The sequence below is a fragment of the Salmo salar genome, chromosome 11, assembly GCF_965601325.2.
Source record: "Salmo salar chromosome 11, fSalSal1, whole genome shotgun sequence".
NCBI lineage: Eukaryota > Metazoa > Chordata > Actinopteri > Salmoniformes > Salmonidae > Salmo > Salmo salar.
The window spans coordinates 38,692,812-38,713,579 of record NC_138301.1 but is presented as its reverse complement, the minus strand read 5'-3'; the positions used below and the strand labels follow the sequence as shown (position 1 = coordinate 38,713,579).

The 20,768-nt window shown below is 39.0% G+C and overlaps 1 protein-coding gene across 4 annotated transcripts; it reads left to right on the top strand.

The window, feature by feature from the left end:
* Window positions 1-3,963: 3,963 nt before the first annotated feature.
* LOC100196041 (Alpha-tectorin) lies at window positions 3,964-20,539 on the top strand. 4 transcript variants are annotated; one of them, NM_001141070.1, is given in 12 exon segments: window positions 4,054-4,105; window positions 4,230-4,302; window positions 4,401-4,424; window positions 6,707-6,745; window positions 7,961-7,999; window positions 10,784-10,822; window positions 11,305-11,426; window positions 14,419-14,697; window positions 14,878-14,973; window positions 15,144-15,270; window positions 16,434-16,472; window positions 17,559-18,020. In NM_001141070.1, coding segments are annotated over 11 exon segments (1,011 nt in total). In that variant the 5' UTR covers window positions 4,054-4,105; window positions 4,230-4,235; the 3' UTR covers window positions 17,699-18,020.
* The last annotated feature ends 229 nt before the right edge of the window (window positions 20,540-20,768 follow it).

Here is a 20,768-nt window from a genome sequence, read left to right as displayed (position 1 = left end):
TGTCTAAAACTTTGCATATACACTGAAGCTATCTAGTGGCCAAAATCTAAATTGCACCTGGGCTGGAATAATGCATTATGGCCTTTCTCTTGCATTTCAAAGATGATGGTACAAAGAATGCTAAAGAAAGGTTGGTTTTTTCTTGTATTATCTTTTACCAGATCTATTGTGTTATATTCTCCTACATTCCTTTCACATTTCCATAAACTTCAAAGTGTTTCCTTTCAAATGGTACCAATAATATGCATATCCTTGCTTCAGGGCCTGAGCTACAGGCAATTAGATTTGGGTATGTCTAATCAGTAATCATAGGATTATTATTACCTCTAAGCATCCATTTACCCACATTTTAGTCCAATCTCAATCTTAATTACAAATCCCCATTATCATAACTGGAACTTAAAATCAACTACCAGCCTAAGTTACTAGTTAGATCATGGCTAGCCCTACTCTGCAGTAAGTAACTTAGCTAGCTATCATTTCTTACACCTTTACAATACCAAACAGGCTATCTGCAAATTGTGGTCATCTTTTGTGTAACGTTAACAGATTGATAATAACAATTGTTCGTTTTGAGTTCAAGTACGAAAATCTAACTGAGTTAATGGATTTCAAATTGCTGAATGTTAACTTTCTGAACACTGACAGCTGTAGCCTACTAGTTAAGAGAGATCGGTTCCCAATTATAAGGTAGTTGTTGTGAAATTGTTAGGTTAGATTACTTGTTAGATATTAATGCATGGTCGGAACTAGAAGCACAAGCTTTTTGCTACACTCGCATTAACATCTGCTAACCATGTGTATGTGACAAATCAAATTTGATTTGATTTGAGTTACCCCACATTAGCTAAACATTTGTACACTGTAACTTATGACACTGCACTGTACTGTATATGCGTGTATTACCAGCACAGATGTTAACACAATGTTAGGCTAAATTGGGAATCGATCTCTCTTATCTGATTAACTGTCGGTTAATGGAGCCTAAGGTCTGACGATAACTTACACAGTGACTTAACTTTCATAAAAATTGTTCAGGAAACGTAAACCTGATGCTAAACCTTAAAACTTACTTAAAATATGATGCTTTCGCCAATTGCGAAAAGAGCTCGTGGAGCTGAGGAAATATTCTCTCTTCTTCTGTATGTTTCTCTTATTCTTCTGTATCTCGCAACCAACATTAATATTCTCTCTTCCTCATCCTCGATTTGAAAAATGCGCTGCCGAACGTCAAAATAAATGCTTCTTTCAACAAGAGATGAGATGTCAATCAGCATCAAACTGCCAGTGGCAAATTCAATTTTGGGGTGACACCCGGGGTGGCCAATCAGATGTCAGGGGTGTCCAGTGCCACCCTGGACACCCCTTTAGCTCCGCCCCTGCAAGTTTGGTGGGCTATTAATGACCATCAGCAGCATCAGAGCTTGGAGAAGCCTAATTACTGTGACTAAACTGTCACGTGGAATTTGACTGCAGTCATGACTTGTGACTGCCGGTGTGGCAGTAATACAGTCACCATAACAGCCCTAGGTCTGGAGATGGTACAGTATGTACCAGTTACGAGCTGGTATGTTCTGACTGATGCCTTTTAGACTCAGTTATCCCAATAAAGATCAACCTGCCTCCCACACATCTATTAAGGAGGAAGTTCTCCCCATGTCACACACATCTGGTGAGGCAACGTGTTTTTCCAGTTCGCATTTTGGCTACCAATGATGACTAAGAATGTTCTTCTTCAATCCTATGAGGTCAACTGTCATTCATAACTCATTGTGTACCCATGTCTAATCTATTGTGCATTTTTCCACGCCTGCACTGCATGTCACAGAGGTCCATGTCAAGATTCTTAACATGAAAAACAACATTCTTCTACTTAGTCATCATAGCTACATTACACCTTATTTAGCTGCCTCTAACTTCCTTCATACTGCACACAATGACATAAAAATGGTATCCACAAGTCTATCTGAATCTGGATAAGTAGACAAAAGGCGTAACTGCCAGAATATTGCAGTATCCCTTTATTTACCTGTCTATAGGCTACGTATACACTCAACCCCATATGTATTTGGACAGTGAAGCTAACATTTAAAATGTATCTCTACACTCCAGCATTTGCAAATGTTTGGTCCCACTTTAAATTAAGTTTAGCTTATAAATGCTTCATAAAGCCTTAATAAAGCCTTCATAAGCACTACATAAATGTGTCACAAATCATCTATAACTATATGTCATGCTCTATAAAGGGTTCATAAATGTGGCATAACTGTGTGACATAACCACCCATGTCAAATGTGACATAACCTACTATGTCATATATGACACAAACCTGTGCTTTATAAAGGGAGACATGAACACCGCTTAATAAAAGCTTTATAAATTATATAAAATTGAGACTTCAGAAATGTAGCTATAACCTTGTCGTGCATGTTGGTAGATTATTGCAGGGACCACCCATACGTAAAAATGTATGTGTAAAGGTATTGCTTCCATCCCTCTCCTTGAGCCAACCTGGGCTGGAACGATGGACCCTCTGAACACGACAACAGTCACCCACAGAGCATTGTTACCTATAGCTCCACAAAAAGCAGCGGCAGAGCAAGGGAAACAACTAACTAGCTAGCCATTTCACACTGGTTATAAATGCACGCATGAGTGTAAGTCGCTTTGGATAAAAGCATCTGCTAAATGGCATATATTATATTATACTGTATATTTATATTACATTTCTAGGATGGCCTAAACTCTTTACTTCTTGGGTGCACAGCCAATATTGGACGTGACCTCAACTTTCCCCAAAATGCTGTGCTGCAGGATGACACACTCTATAGTGTAGTCAAGCGTAAAACATTGGTAGGGCCCTTAATTATTATTATTATTATTAGATCTTTTTTTGCCTAATTCAGTTTTTTTTCTCTCAAACTTTCTCGGTTTTGTATTGCCAGGATTCGTATTTCCCCCATTTCTTTCTAGCTTCGCTCTCAAAATCACATAAAAATATGGATATAATAATAATAATAGGGTGATCTACACACCAAGGGAACTTTTTTAGGTCTAAAATTTTAGTGCACCTAGCACTGTTGTTTGGGTAGCTGTGTTTCTGTGCATGTGACAGAGTTCACAAATCAAAATGCCCACATGTGGTGCAACGGGTAGGTTAACCTTTATTTATGGTAATATAAATTATCTAAGTGTTTAGATAGATTATATGGCTACCTCAATCTCTATTTCAAATAATTTCAATGACTTCACAGCTGCTAGCTAGCTAACATTAGCTATACCAATGCTACATTTAGCTAGCTAGCAGGCTCAGCTAAATAAAAATCCCCCTAGATACTTTACTACAGTATACCTCATGGCCAAGTCTCAAGCCATGTCATGAGATTTGTAAATGAAATAGGACTAGGTTGTCTCCAGCTAATAATCTTTCATTTTCTATTACAGCAAATCAAGTCCTGATTAAGACATTGAAGGTGAATATACCTCAGAAACCAGTTAGCTAACTAGGTCTAGGCCTAATTGTTTTGTAATTTAAATGTATGTATTGCTGTAAGGGCTGTCATCGGAGAGAGACCAAGATGCAGCGGAGGTTGTGGATTCATTATAAATATTTAATAAAATGAACCACTATAAACAAAACATCAAACAGCAACGAAAGCTAACAGTCCTGTCTGGTCAAAAATGAACGAGACAGAAAACAATCCCCCACAAAACCCAAAGTAAAACCTGCTCCTTATGTGTGACTCCCAATCAACAACAACGAACTTCAGCTGTGCCTGACTGGGAGTCACACACGGCCCAAAATAAAGAAATACAAAAACCCTAGAAAAAGAACATAGAACGCCCACCCAATGTAACACCCTGGCCTAACCAAAATAACAAAAAAACCCTCTCTATGGCCAGGGCGTTACAATGCATTCCATTTGTTGTTATTCCACCTTATTAATTTGATTTGCCAACACCTGCAGTAAGTGTCCTTGGGGTGATTCATGCATGCCATTGACTATGGGAGTTGGCCACATACCTACGTATAAACTATACCTATAAGCCAATAGTCCCAACCCAACAGAACTACACAGAAGAAAGGGTGAATACACAGAAACAGGTAAGCTGTTCTAACACATCTGTTTGTAGAATAGAACATGTAAAATGCAAATGAAGACAGTTTTGAAGAAGGGGATAATGATATTCATGGTTATGATGATAAAAATAATAATTTTTGCTTCTAGATTTGAATGGACAAGGAGCTTGTGACAATGAGGAATCAAATTATGCTTTTTGTGCTGTTTTTGTTGATGACGAGTAAGTACTTTATCCACTTTGTATGATGATGATTGTGTTAGTATTTTACATGTGAATTTAAGCTTGCTCACCTTGACCCCCCTCCATTGTTTCGAAAGGTAAGGTGACCACTGCTGATTTTGGTGAGTTTACATTACACCCAATAACTGATTTCAATCCACTGACCAATAACTGATTTCAACTCGGACTAAATTGTAACTGAAACCGTCATGAGATACTTACATAACATGAAACAAGCAGAGATTACATCACTTAGTCTTAGAGGCATAGGTGGTAGTTCCTGAACTAGCACAGATTCATCGATTTTACTTCCTTATTCTACCAAAAGAATGCTTGGTGTGGAAACTACAAGTGTGAAAACTTGGCCTACAAGCATCCTAAAATAACTTCTATTTAACTTATATTGCGACAATGTCACTCGAGAAGATCTGTGACTTAAAATTAAAGATTTTGCGAGGGTGTGCATGGATGTCTGTGGTATGTGTCTACCACAGGAGGTTGGTGGCTCCTTAATTAGGGAGGACAGGCTCTTGGTAATTGTAAGGGGTGCGTACTGGCGGCAGAGAAGTCAGACGCAGGAGAGCAAAAACTGTGTTTCCAAACGGCGCAGTTTAATAACAAAAAAAAACACCGGAAAACAGAACAATCAAATAATGGGTACATAACCCGACGCACACTAGGACAGACGTGCACAAGCACTTACAACAAACAATCACTGACAAGGACATGAGGGGTAACAGAGGGTTAAATACACAACATGTAATTGATGGGATTGGAACCAAGGTGTGATGGAAGACAAGACAAAACCAAAGGAAAATGAAAAGAGGATCAGCGATGGCTAGAAGGTTGGTGACTTCGACCGCCGAACGCCGCCCAAACAAGGAGAGGGAACAACTTTGGCGGAAGTCGTGACAGCAATGACTGGAGCAGAATTAGTGGAATGGTATCAAATACATCAAACACATGGTTTCCATGTGTTTCATGCCATTCCATTGACTCCATTCCAGCCATTATTACGAGCCGTCCTCCCCTCAGCAGCCTCCACTTATGTGTACACATGTACTTGTGAGAGAGGGATTGGAATAGGGAGAATACTGGAGCATGCCTCACTCTCCATTGACTTGCATTGGAATTGCTTATACTGTATAATATACAGTGGCTTCAGAAAGTATTCATACTCCTTGATTTGTTACACATTTTTTGTGTTACAGCCTGAATTCAAAATGGATTAAATATACTTTTTTGCTCACCCATCTACACACAATACCCCATAATGACAAAATGAAAACATGCTTTTCGAATTGTTTGCTAATTTTTTGAAAATTAAATACAGAAATATCAAATTTACATAAGTATTCACACCCCTTTGCTATGACACTCCAAATTGAGTTCAGGTGCATCCAATTTCCTTTGATCATCCTCGAAATGTCACTACAACTCTATTGGAGTCCACCTGTGGCCAATTCAATTGTTTGGACAAGATTTAAAAAATAAAGACATCTGTCTATAGAAAGGTCCCACAGTTGACAGTGCATGTCAGAGCAGAAACTATACCATGAAGTCCAAGGGACTGTCCGTAGATCTCCTCATCTCGGAGATCAACTGGGGAAAGGTATAAAACAATTTCTAGAGTGTTGAACATTTCCTTGAGCACAAAATATGGAACTACTCAGATTCTGCCTAGCGCTGACCAAACTGAGCAACCGTGCAAGAAGAACCTTGGTCAGGGAGGCGACCCAGAACGACAGTTTTTATCAAATATTTCATATTTTCATATTTTTATCATATTTGTACTGTGTATTTGAGCTTGTGTCCTCAAAAGGGACTACACCGCAGCAATTTATACTTTTTTTTACCAGAAAGGTGAGATTTGTACTTTTCTTGGAGTATGCAGCATTAGTAGTTATTGTTTATGCCCCTTCATGATAAATAGTTACTTTTGGGGATTACAGTGATTACATTTGAGATAAAATTGAGTTACATTTAGGTGGTATTGCAAATACTATAGGAGTGTGTGTGAGAGAGAGTGTGTGGCTTTCTTTAGATATTGTTTTCTATACAGTATATATACTGTAAGACAACATGTTGACAATCTTATGTTGAAAGAACACTTGGACCCTAAGCCCATTATGGAATGGCCACTTGCTGATGTGCCTGATAGGGATCACTCCAGTATGCCACTGTTTTGGGCAAAATGAGAATTGAGACAATATGCACTTACATCCCAGCTGTCACATGTCCATATTCAAAAATTCAAGACCCATTCCCGAGCATCTCGTGTCCCGCCGCAATCTAAAATCAGTGGGGCTTTAAGCGTTTATAAAAGACCAAATCTCTTATTTTGGGGGCTACAGGGTTTTACAGGAAGTGCTACATTTCTAACCTCTCTGTCTATATCCTCCAGTGACCACTTCAACAACTGATGTCCCTTCAACAACCCCTGGTGAGTTTACATTACACCCAATAAATAGTTGATTTCAATCCACTTCTCAATTCTCTCTTACTGGATTGTAACTGACTGAAATCGTCTCTCATCTTAATGAGATGTTATGTTATATAACAAATATTATATATAGGTGGGGTTGTCACGAAAGAGCTGGGATTTGATCAGTAAAGATGTTGGTGTGACGCGGCTTGCCACTGACTGGTCCGCCAATCACTGTGCATCACGATTTACATGAGGGTTGGGTTTGGATTACAATCATGTCAATGTTTTTGGATTTAGCGACTAATCATTTTTACACTATGAATGATTAAGTTTTCTTATGGCTTTGTCCTGTCCCTCTGCAGCAGACACGTTTCGAGCTTTGGGTTTTGGCACTCTCTGGAATGTTGAGAATTATTATTTTCTGAATACTAGAATTAGCAAAAAAATGAATCAAATCAGAGCAAATCGAATCTATGGAAGTCAACCCTAGTTTACCTCGCCCTCCTGGCTCGGTGATGAATTATTGTTGCTGTCGAGTTGATACTCTTGAAATGTCACAAAATACTTTTTAAATCACCTGGTGGTTGAAGCATGAAACAACGCAACACATTACTCTTAAAATTTCAAAAAAAAAATGTAAACCAACCGGTGGCTGCAGCAGGGTAGGGTACTAGAGGTAAATAGCCCCCTGCGGTAACTGCCCCCCCCCCCCCCCCCCCTAATTCACATCAGACCACAAGATGTCACCAAACTATTTTTATGAATGTGCTTCTACCTGTCATTAAGACCAGGGTTTCCCAAACTCGGTCCCCAGGACCCCAAGGGGTGCATATTTTGGGTTTTGGACTAGCACTACACAGTTGATTCAAATAATCATCTAATCATCAAGCTTTGATCATTTGAATCAGTTGTGTAGTGTTAGAGAAAAAAAACAAAACGTGCACCACTTTGGGTCCCGGGGACCATGTTTGGGAACAGCTGATTTAGACAATGACTAGCCCAGTTAGCGCTAGTTTATGCTAACTTGCTAGCTAGCAACTTCACAAGCAGTAAATGCACTTGCATCCCAGCTGCCACTTGTCCATATTCAAGACCCGTTCCCGAGCATCTCGTGTCCCGCCGCAATCTAAAATCAGTGGGGCTTTAAGCGTTTATAAGAGACCAAATCTCGTATTTTGGGAGCTTTACAGGAAGTGCTAAATTTCCAACCTCTCCGTCTATATCCTCCAGTGACCACTTCAACAACTGATGTCCCTTCAACAACCCCTGGTGAGTTTACATTACACCCAATAAATAGCTGATTTCAATCCACTTCTCAATTCTCTCTTACTGGATTGTAACTGACTGAAACCGTCTCTCATCTTAATGAGATGTTATGTTATATAACAAATATTATATATAGGTGGGGTTGTCACGAAAGAGCTGGGATTTGATCAGTAAAGATGTTGGTGTGACGCGGCTTGCCACTGACTGGTCCGCCAATCACTGTGCATCACGATTTACATGAGGGTTGGGTTTGGATTACAATCATGTCAATGTTTTTGGACTTAGCGACTAATAATTTTTACACTATGAATGATTAAGTTTTCTTATGGCTTTGTCCTGTCCCTCTGCAGCAGACACGTTTCGAGCTTTGGGTTTTGGCACGCTCTGGAATGTTGAGAATTATTATTTTCTGAATACTAGAATTAGCAAAAAATGAATCAAATCAGAGCAAATCGAATCTATGGAAGTCAACCCTAGTTTACCTCGCCCTCCTGGCTCGGTGATGAATTATTGTTGCTGTCGAGTTGATACTCTTGAAATGTCACAAAATACTTTTTAAATCACCTGGTGGTTGAAGCATGAAACAACGCAACACATTACTCTTAAAATTAAAAAAAAAAAATGTAAACCAACCGGTGGCTGCAGCAGGGTAGGGTACTAGAGGTAAATAGCCCCCTGCGGTAACTGCCCCCCCCCCCCCCCCCCCAATTCACATCAGACCACAAGATGTCACCAAACTACACTGCTCAAAAAAATAAAGGGAACACTAAAATAACACATCCTAGATCTGAATGAATGAAATAATCTTAATAAATACTTTTTTCTTTACATAGTTGAATGTGCTGACAACAAAATCACACAAAAATAATCAATGGAAATCCAATTTATCAACCCATGGAGGTCTGGATTTGGAGTCACACTCAAAATTAAAGTGGAAAACCACACTACAGGCTGATCCAACTTTGATGTAATGTCCTTAAAACAAGTCAAAATGAGGCTCAGTAGTGTTTGTGGCCTCCACGTGCCTGTATGACCTCCCTACAACGCCTGGGCATGCTCCTGATGAGGTGACGGATGGTCTCCTGAAGGATCTCCTCCCAGAGCTGGACTAAAGCATCCACCAACTCCTGGACAGTCTGTGGTGCAACGTGGCGTTGGTGGATGGAGCGAGACATGATGTCCCAGATGTGCTCAATTGGATTCAGGTCTGGGGAACGGGCGGGCCAGTCCATAGCATCAATGCCTTCCTCTTGCAGGAACTGCTGACACACTCCAGCCACATGAGGTCTAGCATTGTCTTGCATTAGGAGGAACCCAGGGCCAACCGCACCAGCATATGGTCTCACAAGGGGTCTGAGGATCTCATCTCGGTACCTAATGGCAGTCAGGCTACCTCTGGCGAGTACATGGAGGGCTGTGCGGCCCCCCAAAGAAATGCCACCCCACACCATGACTGACCCACCGCCAAACCGGTCATGCTGGAGGATGTTGCAGGCAGCAGAACGTTCTCCACGGCGTCTCCAGACTGTCACATGTGCTCAGTGTGAACCTGCTTTCATCTGTGAAGAGCACAGGGCGCCAGTGGCGAATTTGCCAATCTTGGTGTTCTCTGGCAAATGCCAAACGTCCTGCACGGTGTTGGGCTGTAAGCACAACCCCCAGCTGTGGACGTCGGGTCCTCATACCACCCTCATGGAGTCTGTTTCTGACCGTTTGAGCAGACACATGCACATTTGTGGCCTGCTGGAGGTCATTTTGCAGGGCTCTGGCAGTGCTCCTCCTGCTCCTCCTTGCACAAAGGCGGAGGTAGCGGTCCTGCTGCTGGGTTGTTGCCCTCCTACGGCCTCCTCCACGTCTCCTGATGTACTGGCCTGTCTCCTGGTAGCGCCTCCATGCTCTGGACACTACGCTGACAGACACAGCAAACCTTCTTGCCACAGCTCGCATTGATGTGCCATCCTGGATGAGCTGCACTACCTCAGCCACTTGTGTGGGTTGTAGACTCCGTCTCATGCTACCACTAGAGTGAAAGCACCGCCAGCATTCAAAAGTGACCAAAACATCAGCCAGGAAGCATAGGAACTGAGAAGTGGTCTGTGGTTACCACCTGCAGAACCACTCCTTTATTGGGGGTGTCTTGCTAATTGCCTATAATTTCCACCTGTTGTCTATTCCATTTGCACAACAGCATGTGAAATTTATTGACAATCAGTGTTGCTTCCTAAGTCGACAGTTTGATTTCACAGAAGTGTGATTGACTTGGAGTTACATTGTGTTGTTTAAGTGTTCCCTTTATTTTTTTGAGCAGTATATTTTTCTGAATGTGCTTCTACCTGTCATTAAGACCAGGGTTTCCCAAACTCGGTCCCCAGGACCCCAAGGGGTGCATATTTTGGGTTTTGGCCTAGCACTACACAGTTGATTCAAATAATCATCTAATCATCAAGCTTTGATCATTTGAATCAGTTGTGTAGTGTTAGAGCAAAAAACTAAACGTGCACCACTTTGGGTCCCGGGGACCGAGTTTGGGAACAGCTGATTTAGACAATGACTAGCCCAGTTAGAGCTAGTTTATGCTAACTTGCTAGCTAGCAACTTCACAAGCAGTAAATGCACTTGCATCCCAGCTGCCACTTGTCCATATTCAAGACCCGTTCCCAAGCATCTCGTGTCCCGCCGCAATCTAAAATCAGTGGGGCTTTAAGCGTTTATAAGAGACCAAATCTCGTATTTTGGGAGCTTTACAGGAAGTGCTAAATTTCTAACCTCTCTGTCTATATCCTCCAGTGACCACTTCAACAACTGATGTCCCTTCAACAACCCCTGGTGAGTTTACATTACACCCAATAAATAGTTTATTTCAATCCACTTCTCAATTCTCTCTTACTGGATTGTAACTGACTGAAACCAATGTTATATTAAAAGAACACCTGGACTCTAATCCCTTTATGGAATGGCCACGTGTTGATGTGTCTGATAGTGATCACTCCAGTCTGTCATGGTTTTGGGCAAAATGAGAATTTAAATATTGCGCACTTGCACTCCAACTGCCACTTGTCAATATTCCAAAATTAAAAACCAATTCCCAAGCATCTTGTGTCCCGCCGTGACCTAAAATCACTTTTGCTGAATTGCTGAAAAATCCCAAGAGTTTCTTCTCCCTTTAGTGTGTGGCATCAACCAAATCAACAACAAAATAGTTGGGGTGAGGATGACAATGCAGAAAGTTGGCCGTGACAGATTGTTAGATAATCGCTGTATGGCCTAACTGTAATGATGTTATTAACGGACCATTTTGTTCATCTCAGGCCCACTCTATCCATTTGGGGCTGGAGACACAGTGAGCTCCCGATCCGATGATGGAAGTTCCCCTCCTATAATCCTGGAGCAGCCATTTGTTTATTTTGGAAAACCGTATCAACAGATATACGTGCGTACAAATACATGTTTTTAACCTCTCTGGGATAGTACATACATTATGGAGTGATAGTAGTACATAGTGTATTTATTAATATGTTGCATGTTTTTTTTGTTTTGTTTTTTTACTCCTCCACCACCCAGAGTACAAATATCTTTTTGTTTTTTTTAACAGCTTTTCTGCTACATATACATACATTTTACATACATGGTACTTTTATATAAAGCAGTTACATAACAATAATACATTACCAAACATAAGGGCTTTAATCCCACCCCTCAGCCACTCTCAGCCCATCCCACCTATCACCATAGACCACCATTGTTTGGTTTCCCTGCCATATATTTATCAATGTGCTGTTATGTTTTAGATCCTTTTTTTACCTTTCTAATCGTATAGTATCCACGGATTGTGAGCTAAAGATGAAAACCTTTCCTACGAGTATTATTATATTATTTATTGACTAACTATGGCTTTCCAAATCGCCCAACACTGTTATTTGTAAGATTATTTTAAGATCATGTTGTGATTTTTTTTAACCATTCCTGAACCTGTGACCAGAAACAAGCTACATGGGGGCAATACCAGAATAAATTATCTATTAATTCTATCTCTTCGCAGGCAAAATCTACAGACCTGAGATTGTTGAATGCCCCCTATATATAGCATTCTGTTGGTGGCAAGAATTTTATATAATAACTTAAATTTAAAAACTCTAAGTGTTGAATCAAGTACAGTTTTTTATACCAGTTCATAAACCATGTGTCATGGAATTGGTACATCGAAAATCTCTTCCCATTTATTTTGCAACATGTATGGCGCAGCTGTCAACATTTTTGTCCTCAAATGAAACTGGTATATTTTTCTATTTATGCCAGTTCCTTTCAGCCAATTTGTATCTTTAATATATGGCAGGCGAACAAGTTCCATACTTTCTCCCTTTTCCACTTGCCTCCTTCATTTTTGTGGTAGTACTGCATCCAGTTGGTTGTAAGTTTGGATTGAGCAGATATTCCCATATATTTCAATAGCTAAATATATGACATAACTCCTCCATTTCTATTCATAATATCAGTAATAAATATAATACCATTTAAAAAGAAAATCTATAAAGAATGTTTTTTTATTAATCAGTATATTTGAGTTTAACCATAACATTTGTTGTAATATTTGTTCTATCTTTTCTTGAGGATAAAACAGAAATTGTAACCAGCTTTGTATGGCTTGTTTAAGAAAGGGCAATACCTTAAACAAAATTTCATTTTCAATCTGTATACATGCAATAAGGCAATTTTTGAACAAAGGCTGAGCCTTTCTTAATAATCTACTGAAGAACCATTTTGAGTTTAAGTATAATTTATGTATTAGTGAAGCTTTTAGTGAGAGGTTTCAAATGTTAATATTTAATCATTTTAGCCCCCCAAACTCATATTCATTATATAAATAGGCACGTTTAATTTTGTCTGGCTTAGCATTCCAAATAAAATTAAATGAGACTGTGCAGGGATCCAGATTGCGGACTTAAGAAGAAACTGGATTCATCAGCATACATTGATATTTTTTGTTTTTATCCCCTGGATTTCTAACCCCTTGATGTTCTTGTTGGATGTCATTTTAATAGCTGGCATTTCAAAGGCCATAATAAATAGATATGGAGACAACGAACAGCCTTGTTTTACTCCTCTTAAAAGCTCAATACATTCTGAGAAGTAACCATTATTTACTATTTTACACCTGGGGTTGCTGTACATAACTTTAACCCATTGTATAAGAGATTCACCAAAATTAAAGTAATCCAGGCATTTATAAATAAATTCTAGTCATACTTTATCAAATGCCTTTTCAAAATCTGCTATGAAGACCAAGCCTGGTATCTTCAATGTTTCATAATGTTCAATTGTTTCAAGTAATTGTCATATATTATCTCCAATATATGGTCCATGTAAAAACCCTGTCTGATCAGGATGAACAATATCTGGTAAAACCTTTTTTATTCTATGTGCTATGCATTTCGCCAGGATTTTCGCATCACAACATTGAAGCATTAGAGGCTTCCAGTTTTTAAAATGGACTGGGTCTTTATACTTACCACCTGGGTCCTGTTTTAGTAGTAATGAAATCAGACCTTCTTGTTGAGAACTTGAACGTCTACCATTTGTATAGGAGTAATTAAAATATGCTAATAATGGATATTTGAGTACATCAAAAAAGTTCTGATATACCTCTACTGGTATACCGTCAAGTCCTGATGTTTTCCAGACTGAAAATATTTTATTGCCTCAAAAAGTTCCTCTTCAGTAAGTTGGTCTTCACACAGGTCTTTCTGTAAATGTGTTCATTTTAAATTATTATTATTATTATTATTATTAGGAAAGAAATCCTTACAGTTAACATCATTCAGTGAAACAGAGGAGACTGAAAAGAAAACGCATGCTTAAAATATTTTGCTTCCTCTTTCAAGTTATAATTTGATGAATCATGGATAACGAGTTTCTGTAAATTATTTTTGGTAGAATTTCTATGTTGAAGATTCAAGAGAGATTTTGAGCATTTTTCACCATTTTCCATCCAATTTACTTTATTTTTTATAATACATTACACTTGATCATTCTTGAATAAGTACATCCATTTCTTTTTGTTTTTTTTCTCTAGCCTATTTTGTGCCTCTATAGTACAATTTCCATTACCTTCTACCTGCGCTGTTACTTCCTCTATTTCCTTTATTAGTCTAATCTATTTTGACTTAAACTGCTTTTGTCTTAATGATGAGTATTGTATTGAATGGTCTCTAAAAGTACATTTAAAAGTGTCCCATACAATAGGTTGCATGTACTTTATTTATTCACGCATGCATTTTGTCTGATTTTCATTTACTTTCACTTGTCAGTGTTGTAAGCGATGCAAAACCATGATCTTCTCCAAAGATCTGTCCTTACAAATAAACAAATGATGAAGCGTAACCAGTTGTGTCTAAACACATTTCAATTAAGTAATTTCATTTCAGGTGAACCACAATGGACATCTGACCTTCAATGAAGCATTTGCCAGTTACAAACCATACCGATTCCCTGCATTTTCCTCAAGAGATCTGATCGCTCCATTTTGGACCGATTTGGACAACAGGTGGAATGGTACCATCTCTTACCAGCAGTACAGCAGTGGTAGTGTTCTTCAACAGGCCACACAAGACATTAATCAGTACTTCCCAAACCTGGGCTTCTCTGTTAATTGGGTCTTCGTTGCTACATGGGATAAGGTTGCCTACTACAACAATTTTGGAACAGTAAGACTTTTTGTTGTGGCTCTGTTTCTATTGTCAGCTAAAGTGATGCTTAGTTATTTTTAAGTCGATTAGTAAAAGCCTGTGAAGCTATAATATAAGATGTACAATGGGCAAGATTGGAACATGACACAGGAGGCTACAGTATGTATTAAAATGTTTATCTAATTTCCTTAATATAAGGAAATCACCTTCCAAGTGGTTCTGATTGCTGGTGGCCAATCCTCCTTCATCCTGATGAACTATGGGGAGATTGCACCAACAACTCAAGATATTCAGGTCAGAAGATTGAATGCATATTATACATTTTCATGAAGAAAAATATATGGGTTTATATTCATTATCATGAGCATAAATTGTATTCCTGATGTGAATTATGTATGGATAGTATTTTATCTCTGATGCTTTTCATATATTATAATAATGATCTATGATATGTGTATTTCTAGGCTGGCTATGACACAGTCAACTCCATCCACTACTTCTCGATCCCGGGGTCATTTGAAAGCAACGACACAACTTTCAGTAACACCAGCAATGTCAATGTCGCTGGTCGCTGGGCCTTCCAGACAAATGGTACTTTCAACAAACCTGTGTTCAAATACTATTTCATGTATTTCAATTACTTTAAATACATTTCAAAATAATTATTCAAAGTTTTTTTAAAAGTAGTTTACGTGAATGTATTTGGAAATACATATGTAAAGTATTATATTTACAGCTACTTCTACTTGATGGCTATGTTTTTGAAACTATGTTTTGAAGTAAAAAAAATATATAAGATAGGTTCACCAGGATACACTTTGACATCATCTGGTGTGCAACATCACCTTAACCAGTAAAAGTAGACTTTGCCTACTTGTTATTGCATGAAACCACATGATGCACACTAGATGATGTCAAGTGTTTAAATCGCTCTAAATTATTTATTTTCATTTTGGGGAAAATGTTAAGCGGATTATCCATGAAACAGTAAATAAATGTGACTGATTGATAACATTAAATAGCACTATTATCCCGTTTCTGCACCAAAACTCTGGTATTTCTCATCCTTATTGGATTTAGGTACCAAGTGTTTTTACATGTTCCTTCGAGACGGATTTAATGACCAATGACAGATTTTTTTTTTACATTGTCTGTCATTTCTCTGGATTTAGCGACCAATAGCTTTTACACTATGACTGATCAAGTATTATTATGGCTTTGTCCTGTCCACTGCAGAAGACATGTTTTGGGCTTCCTTGGCACTATCTGGAATGTTGAGTTGTGCCGGTGGCTTGTGCTCCATGCTAAAACATTATTTTGTGAATTCTAGAATTAGCAAACAATAGTTTACCTCGGCCTGCATGAATTATTGTTGCTGTCGAGTTGATACTGTTAAAATGTCACAAAATACATTTTAAATCAACCAACTGGTGGTTGCAGCAGGGTACAATGGAAAACACACAAGAGTGGGATGAATCAAGGTGATCTGCCTCCATTGAAAATGAATGACTTATGGACTGCAAAGAGTTTAATTAAGTAGTCAGTGAAATTGGTCATAATTCAGGGAGAGAAAGGGGAGCAGGTGATAGGAGTTTAAACAGCTGTATTGCTCTATCCAATTGAATCAGCAGGATTGAAGGCGGGTGGGGCTTTAAGTGTTTGTAAAAGAGTCCAAATCTCTTATTTTGGGAGCTATAGGACTTTACAGGAAGTGCTTGTGCTAAGTTTCCAACCTCTCTGTCTATATCTTCCAGCGACCACTTCAACAACTGATGTCCCTTCAACAACCCCTGGTGAGTTTACATTACACCCAATAAATAGCTGATTTCAATCCACTTCTCAATTCTCTCTTACTGGATTGTAACTGACTGAAACCAATGTTATATTAAAAGAACACCTGGACTCTAATCCCTTTATGGAATGGCCACTTGTTGATGTGTCTGATAGTGATCACTCCAGTCTGCCATGGTTTTGGGCAAAATGAGAATTTAAATATTGCGCAATACTAAAAAAAAGTTTTTAAAAAAACAAACGAGATAGGTTCACCAGGATACACTTTGACATCATCTGGTGTGCAACATCACTTTAACCATAAAAGTAGGTTTTGCCTACTTGTTATTGCATAAAATCACATGATGCACGCTAGAGGATGTCAAGTGTTTAAATCGCTCTAAAATATTTATTTTCATTTTGGGAAAAATGTTAACCTCTTAAGTGGGTTATCCATGAAACAGTAAATAAAATGTGTATAGCCTATGACTGATTGATACCATTAAATAGCACTATTATCCCGTTCCTGCACCAAAACTCTGGTATTTCTCATCCTTAATGGATTTAGGGACCAATTGTTTTTACATGTTCCTTCTAGCCAGATTTAGCGACCAATAATTTTGACATGTTCCTTCGAGACGGATTTAATGACCAACAGTTTTTTACATGGTCCGTCATTTCTCTGGATTTAGCGACCAATAGTTTTTACACTATGACTGATCAAGTATTATTATGGCTTTGTCCTGTCCTCTGCAGAAGACACATTTTGGGCTTCCTTGGCACTATCTGGAATGTTGAGTTGTGCCGGTGGCTTGTGTAATGTTAAATAAAATTCAAGACCCATTCCCGAGCATCTCGTGTCCAGACTCAATCTAAAATCAGTTTGGCTAAATTCTAGAATTGTTATTAAGTCAAAATTCGAACAAAATTATTCTCACTTTCGTGTGTGGCATCCGCTCCATCAACAACAAAATCGTAGGGGTGAGGATGACCCCTGCAGGAAGTTGGTCCTGGAAGATTGTTACATAATTGCTAAATGATGTAGTTGTTACATTGTATTAATATTATGCTGCATCTCTGTATCAAACCTCTGTCTCTATTCCTTCCAGCTCCAACATCTGATGAGCCTTTCCCAGTTGATGACTTCTGCATAGATTCCATTTTTTGTAAAGGACAGGGTTTGACTGGTTCCGTTTATATGCTGAGCACTTTTTCAATTCTGGTGTTTCTTACCATTTTAAATAATTGATTCTTACTTTGTTGCAGTCAAGGGAGTGGTTTTATTGGCAGCCATAGTGCATGTGCTATTCGTTTGGGAGATTTATCTTTCAAAGTAAAGGCTGGAGTGCCCTGGAAGAACAAAAGTGGGGAAGGAGGTAGCCTATTGTCTAATATTCTAAACAGTATTGTATGTGCAGTTGCGCCTTTGAGTTACTCCAGATCCACTCCCATTTTCCTTGGGCCCTTCTTCCTGGGTGTTTTAATGGGCCTAGCTATTGTATTGATTTATTTGTGTAGATGGATAACTTGAAATATATTTACCTATTCATTAAAGTGGCAAATTCCAATAGAAACAAAGCGATCACTGTGCCACTTTTTGATAAACAGTCGAGGAATGGGGCTGGAGAAATGTAACCCAAATTCATAGATGGAGCTATGGGTGCAAGGACTGACTGATAACTATGTTAAACTGTTTCTGGACAGCGGTCAGATGCGTGCTCCTGTGATTTAGATTGAGTTGTGTTGATTTAGTTCTGAGCGTGTGTGATGTTTTTATTATTTTGTATCATTGTTTTGGCCAAGCAGAGTGACGGTAATTAAATTATGGTAATTATTGAGATCTGGATCTGCCCTGGGAAGGATAAAAGTTGGAAATATTCTTACTTATGGGAGCAATTGTTAACCAATCTCCTGACGTACTGTCAGAATGCTCTAGGAAGCAGGAGGGTTGAAGTCAGGCGCAGGAGACACAAGTTCGTGAACACTCGTCTTTAATAAACAATCCACACTTGCCAAAAACAGGTAGGGCAGGGCAAGGTAAAACAAATACCCATAAACAGCCCGAACACACTGCCACAAAACCCACAGGCAGAAGGGAAAAAACACCTGTTCCCCAGACGTACAACCTGACGAAAATAATCACGCACAAACACAGACATACCTTGCTAGACTAAATAACCCCCCCCCCCCCCCTACTAATAACTAAACCAAAACAGGTGCGTGCCTACCTAGACCTAACCAACAGAAAGTGAAACAAAAAGGATCGATGGCAGCTAGTAGGCCGGCGACGACGACCGCCGAGCGCCGCCCGGTCGAGGAGGGGCGCCACCATCCGTCGGTGTCGTGACACGTACATTTTGTATGTCATTGTGGTATTTTCTAGGCTTATAGACTTAGATAAGTGAGTATCTTTTTACATTGAAGACTTCTAGTATTTTCTCTTTGATAACTGTATTCTTATTGCACAACAGTAATTAACCTGATTACTTTTAAATATATACTGGAACTCTGATTGCAAGTATTAGCTCAAAGTGCAGATGTCTTAACTTCATCACTCTTTGTGGCAGAGAATTTTCCTGCTGCATCAGGACATTCAAATGAGCCTTGTGAGTCCCTGAAAAAGAGTCATTCTCTTTCTCTCCATGCTGGGGCAGTCGAGTCATTCGGATCAGGGCTTGCGCTAAAAATATTTTTCTTGCTTTCTCAAACGTTAGGCCTATGTCCTATTACTGCAACACATATCTGTAGCCTAATAACGTATCTGTAGCTTAATAACGTATCTGTAGCTTAATAACGTATCTGTAGCCTAATAACGTATCTGTAGCCTAATAACGTATCTGTAGCCTAATAACGTATCTGTAGCTTAATAACGTATCTGTAGCCTAATAACGTATCTGTAGCCTAATAACGTATCTGTAGCCTAATAACGTATCTGTAGCTTAATAACGTATCTGTAGCTTAATAACGTATCTGTAGCCTAATAACGTATCTGTAGCCTAATAACGTATCTGTAGCCTAATAACGTATCTGTAGCCTAATAACGTATCTGTAGCTTAATAACGTATCTGTAGCTTAATAACGTATCTGTAGCCTAATGTGTCAGCGTGGGTTTGATTCCAGCCTGCACCCTTCAGGCACAAATAACTCCATCCCCCGATTGACTTGATCAGGTTACACATTTCAAATATGGACAGTCTATAGATATTTTACCCTCTCTCTTGATAAGAAATGGCCATACCAGACACTTTTCGATAACATAAATAAAATAATAACAGTAGGCCACACCATCATTATTTTTCATTAATACAAATAGTCTAGTAAATTGCCACCGTAGATTTGCTTGGTAAAAAATGACATTCTTTACCTCTGCTGTACAGGATGCTTGTCATAAATCCCCCTTAGTCTGTTCAAAAAGGACTACGTTGTTACAATTACAATACCAACCAGAGGGCAAACATATCTTGAAAGACTTTGGTTCCAAGCAGGACTAAGGGTAACACCGATTTCATCTTTTAGGGAGCGGTAAGGGTGTGAAGTTTATTCATAGTAACGGTTACATGGAGAAAATCGGACCTTTGAAATGAAAATGGATGGCCCTCCCTTCAACAAAATATATGTTTACCTTAATAGTGCCTAAATGCAAAAAAAAGTATTTAAAAAAAGTGACCCTCCCCTATATCCAAAATAATAATTAAACATAACGTGGGTAGTGGAGAACATGTCTACCGTTTACCATCACTTCTTGGACAGCCCCAAGTCCAGAACCTTAGATTGCAGTTTAAGAAACTGTTCTTCGTCCTGTATGCATTACATGGCATTGCAGGAATTTTGATAGTGTACAGCTGGCAACCCTCATTACGGACACCTGGCAACCATTATTACGCACACCTGGCAACCATATTATGCACACCTGCGCCCCATCATGAGGCACATCTGGATTTCATCACTCCCTGATTACTTCCCCTTTATCTAGCACTCCTTTGTATCACCCATTAGGTAGTATTGTTTCCTGTTTTTATGTTTTGACACGTCTCCTGTTTTTGTATTTACTCCATGTTCGTTCCTATTAAACTCACCAACATCCACCTGCTTCCTGACTCCCTGCGTCTCCTTTAAACCAATGGGAACAAATGAGTCATAGAGAGCAGAACAAGCAACGAGGTGGGCAGAGCCAAGCACAAGTTAGAAAGATCCTATTGGCGCGTTCTAGCATGCATTTGCAAATTCCATTAGTGAACACCTACTTTAAAATGGACGTGTGCTATAACTCAATTTGCCTTTGCACTCCTAAACAATACTTTTTTTTTTTTACTTTGGCA

Bases quoted from the DNA above. Each gene is read 5' to 3' on its own strand.
- LOC100196041 (XM_082957530.1), top strand. From the start codon at position 4,236: ATGGACAAGGAGCTTGTGACAATGAGGAATCAAATTATGCTTTTTGTG. The intron at 14,698-14,877 runs GTAAGACTTTTT...CCTTAATATAAG, and splicing joins ACTACAACAATTTTGGAACA to GAAATCACCTTCCAAGTGGT. The intron at 15,271-16,433 runs GTACTTTCAACA...TATATCTTCCAG, and splicing joins CTGGGCCTTCCAGACAAATG to CGACCACTTCAACAACTGAT.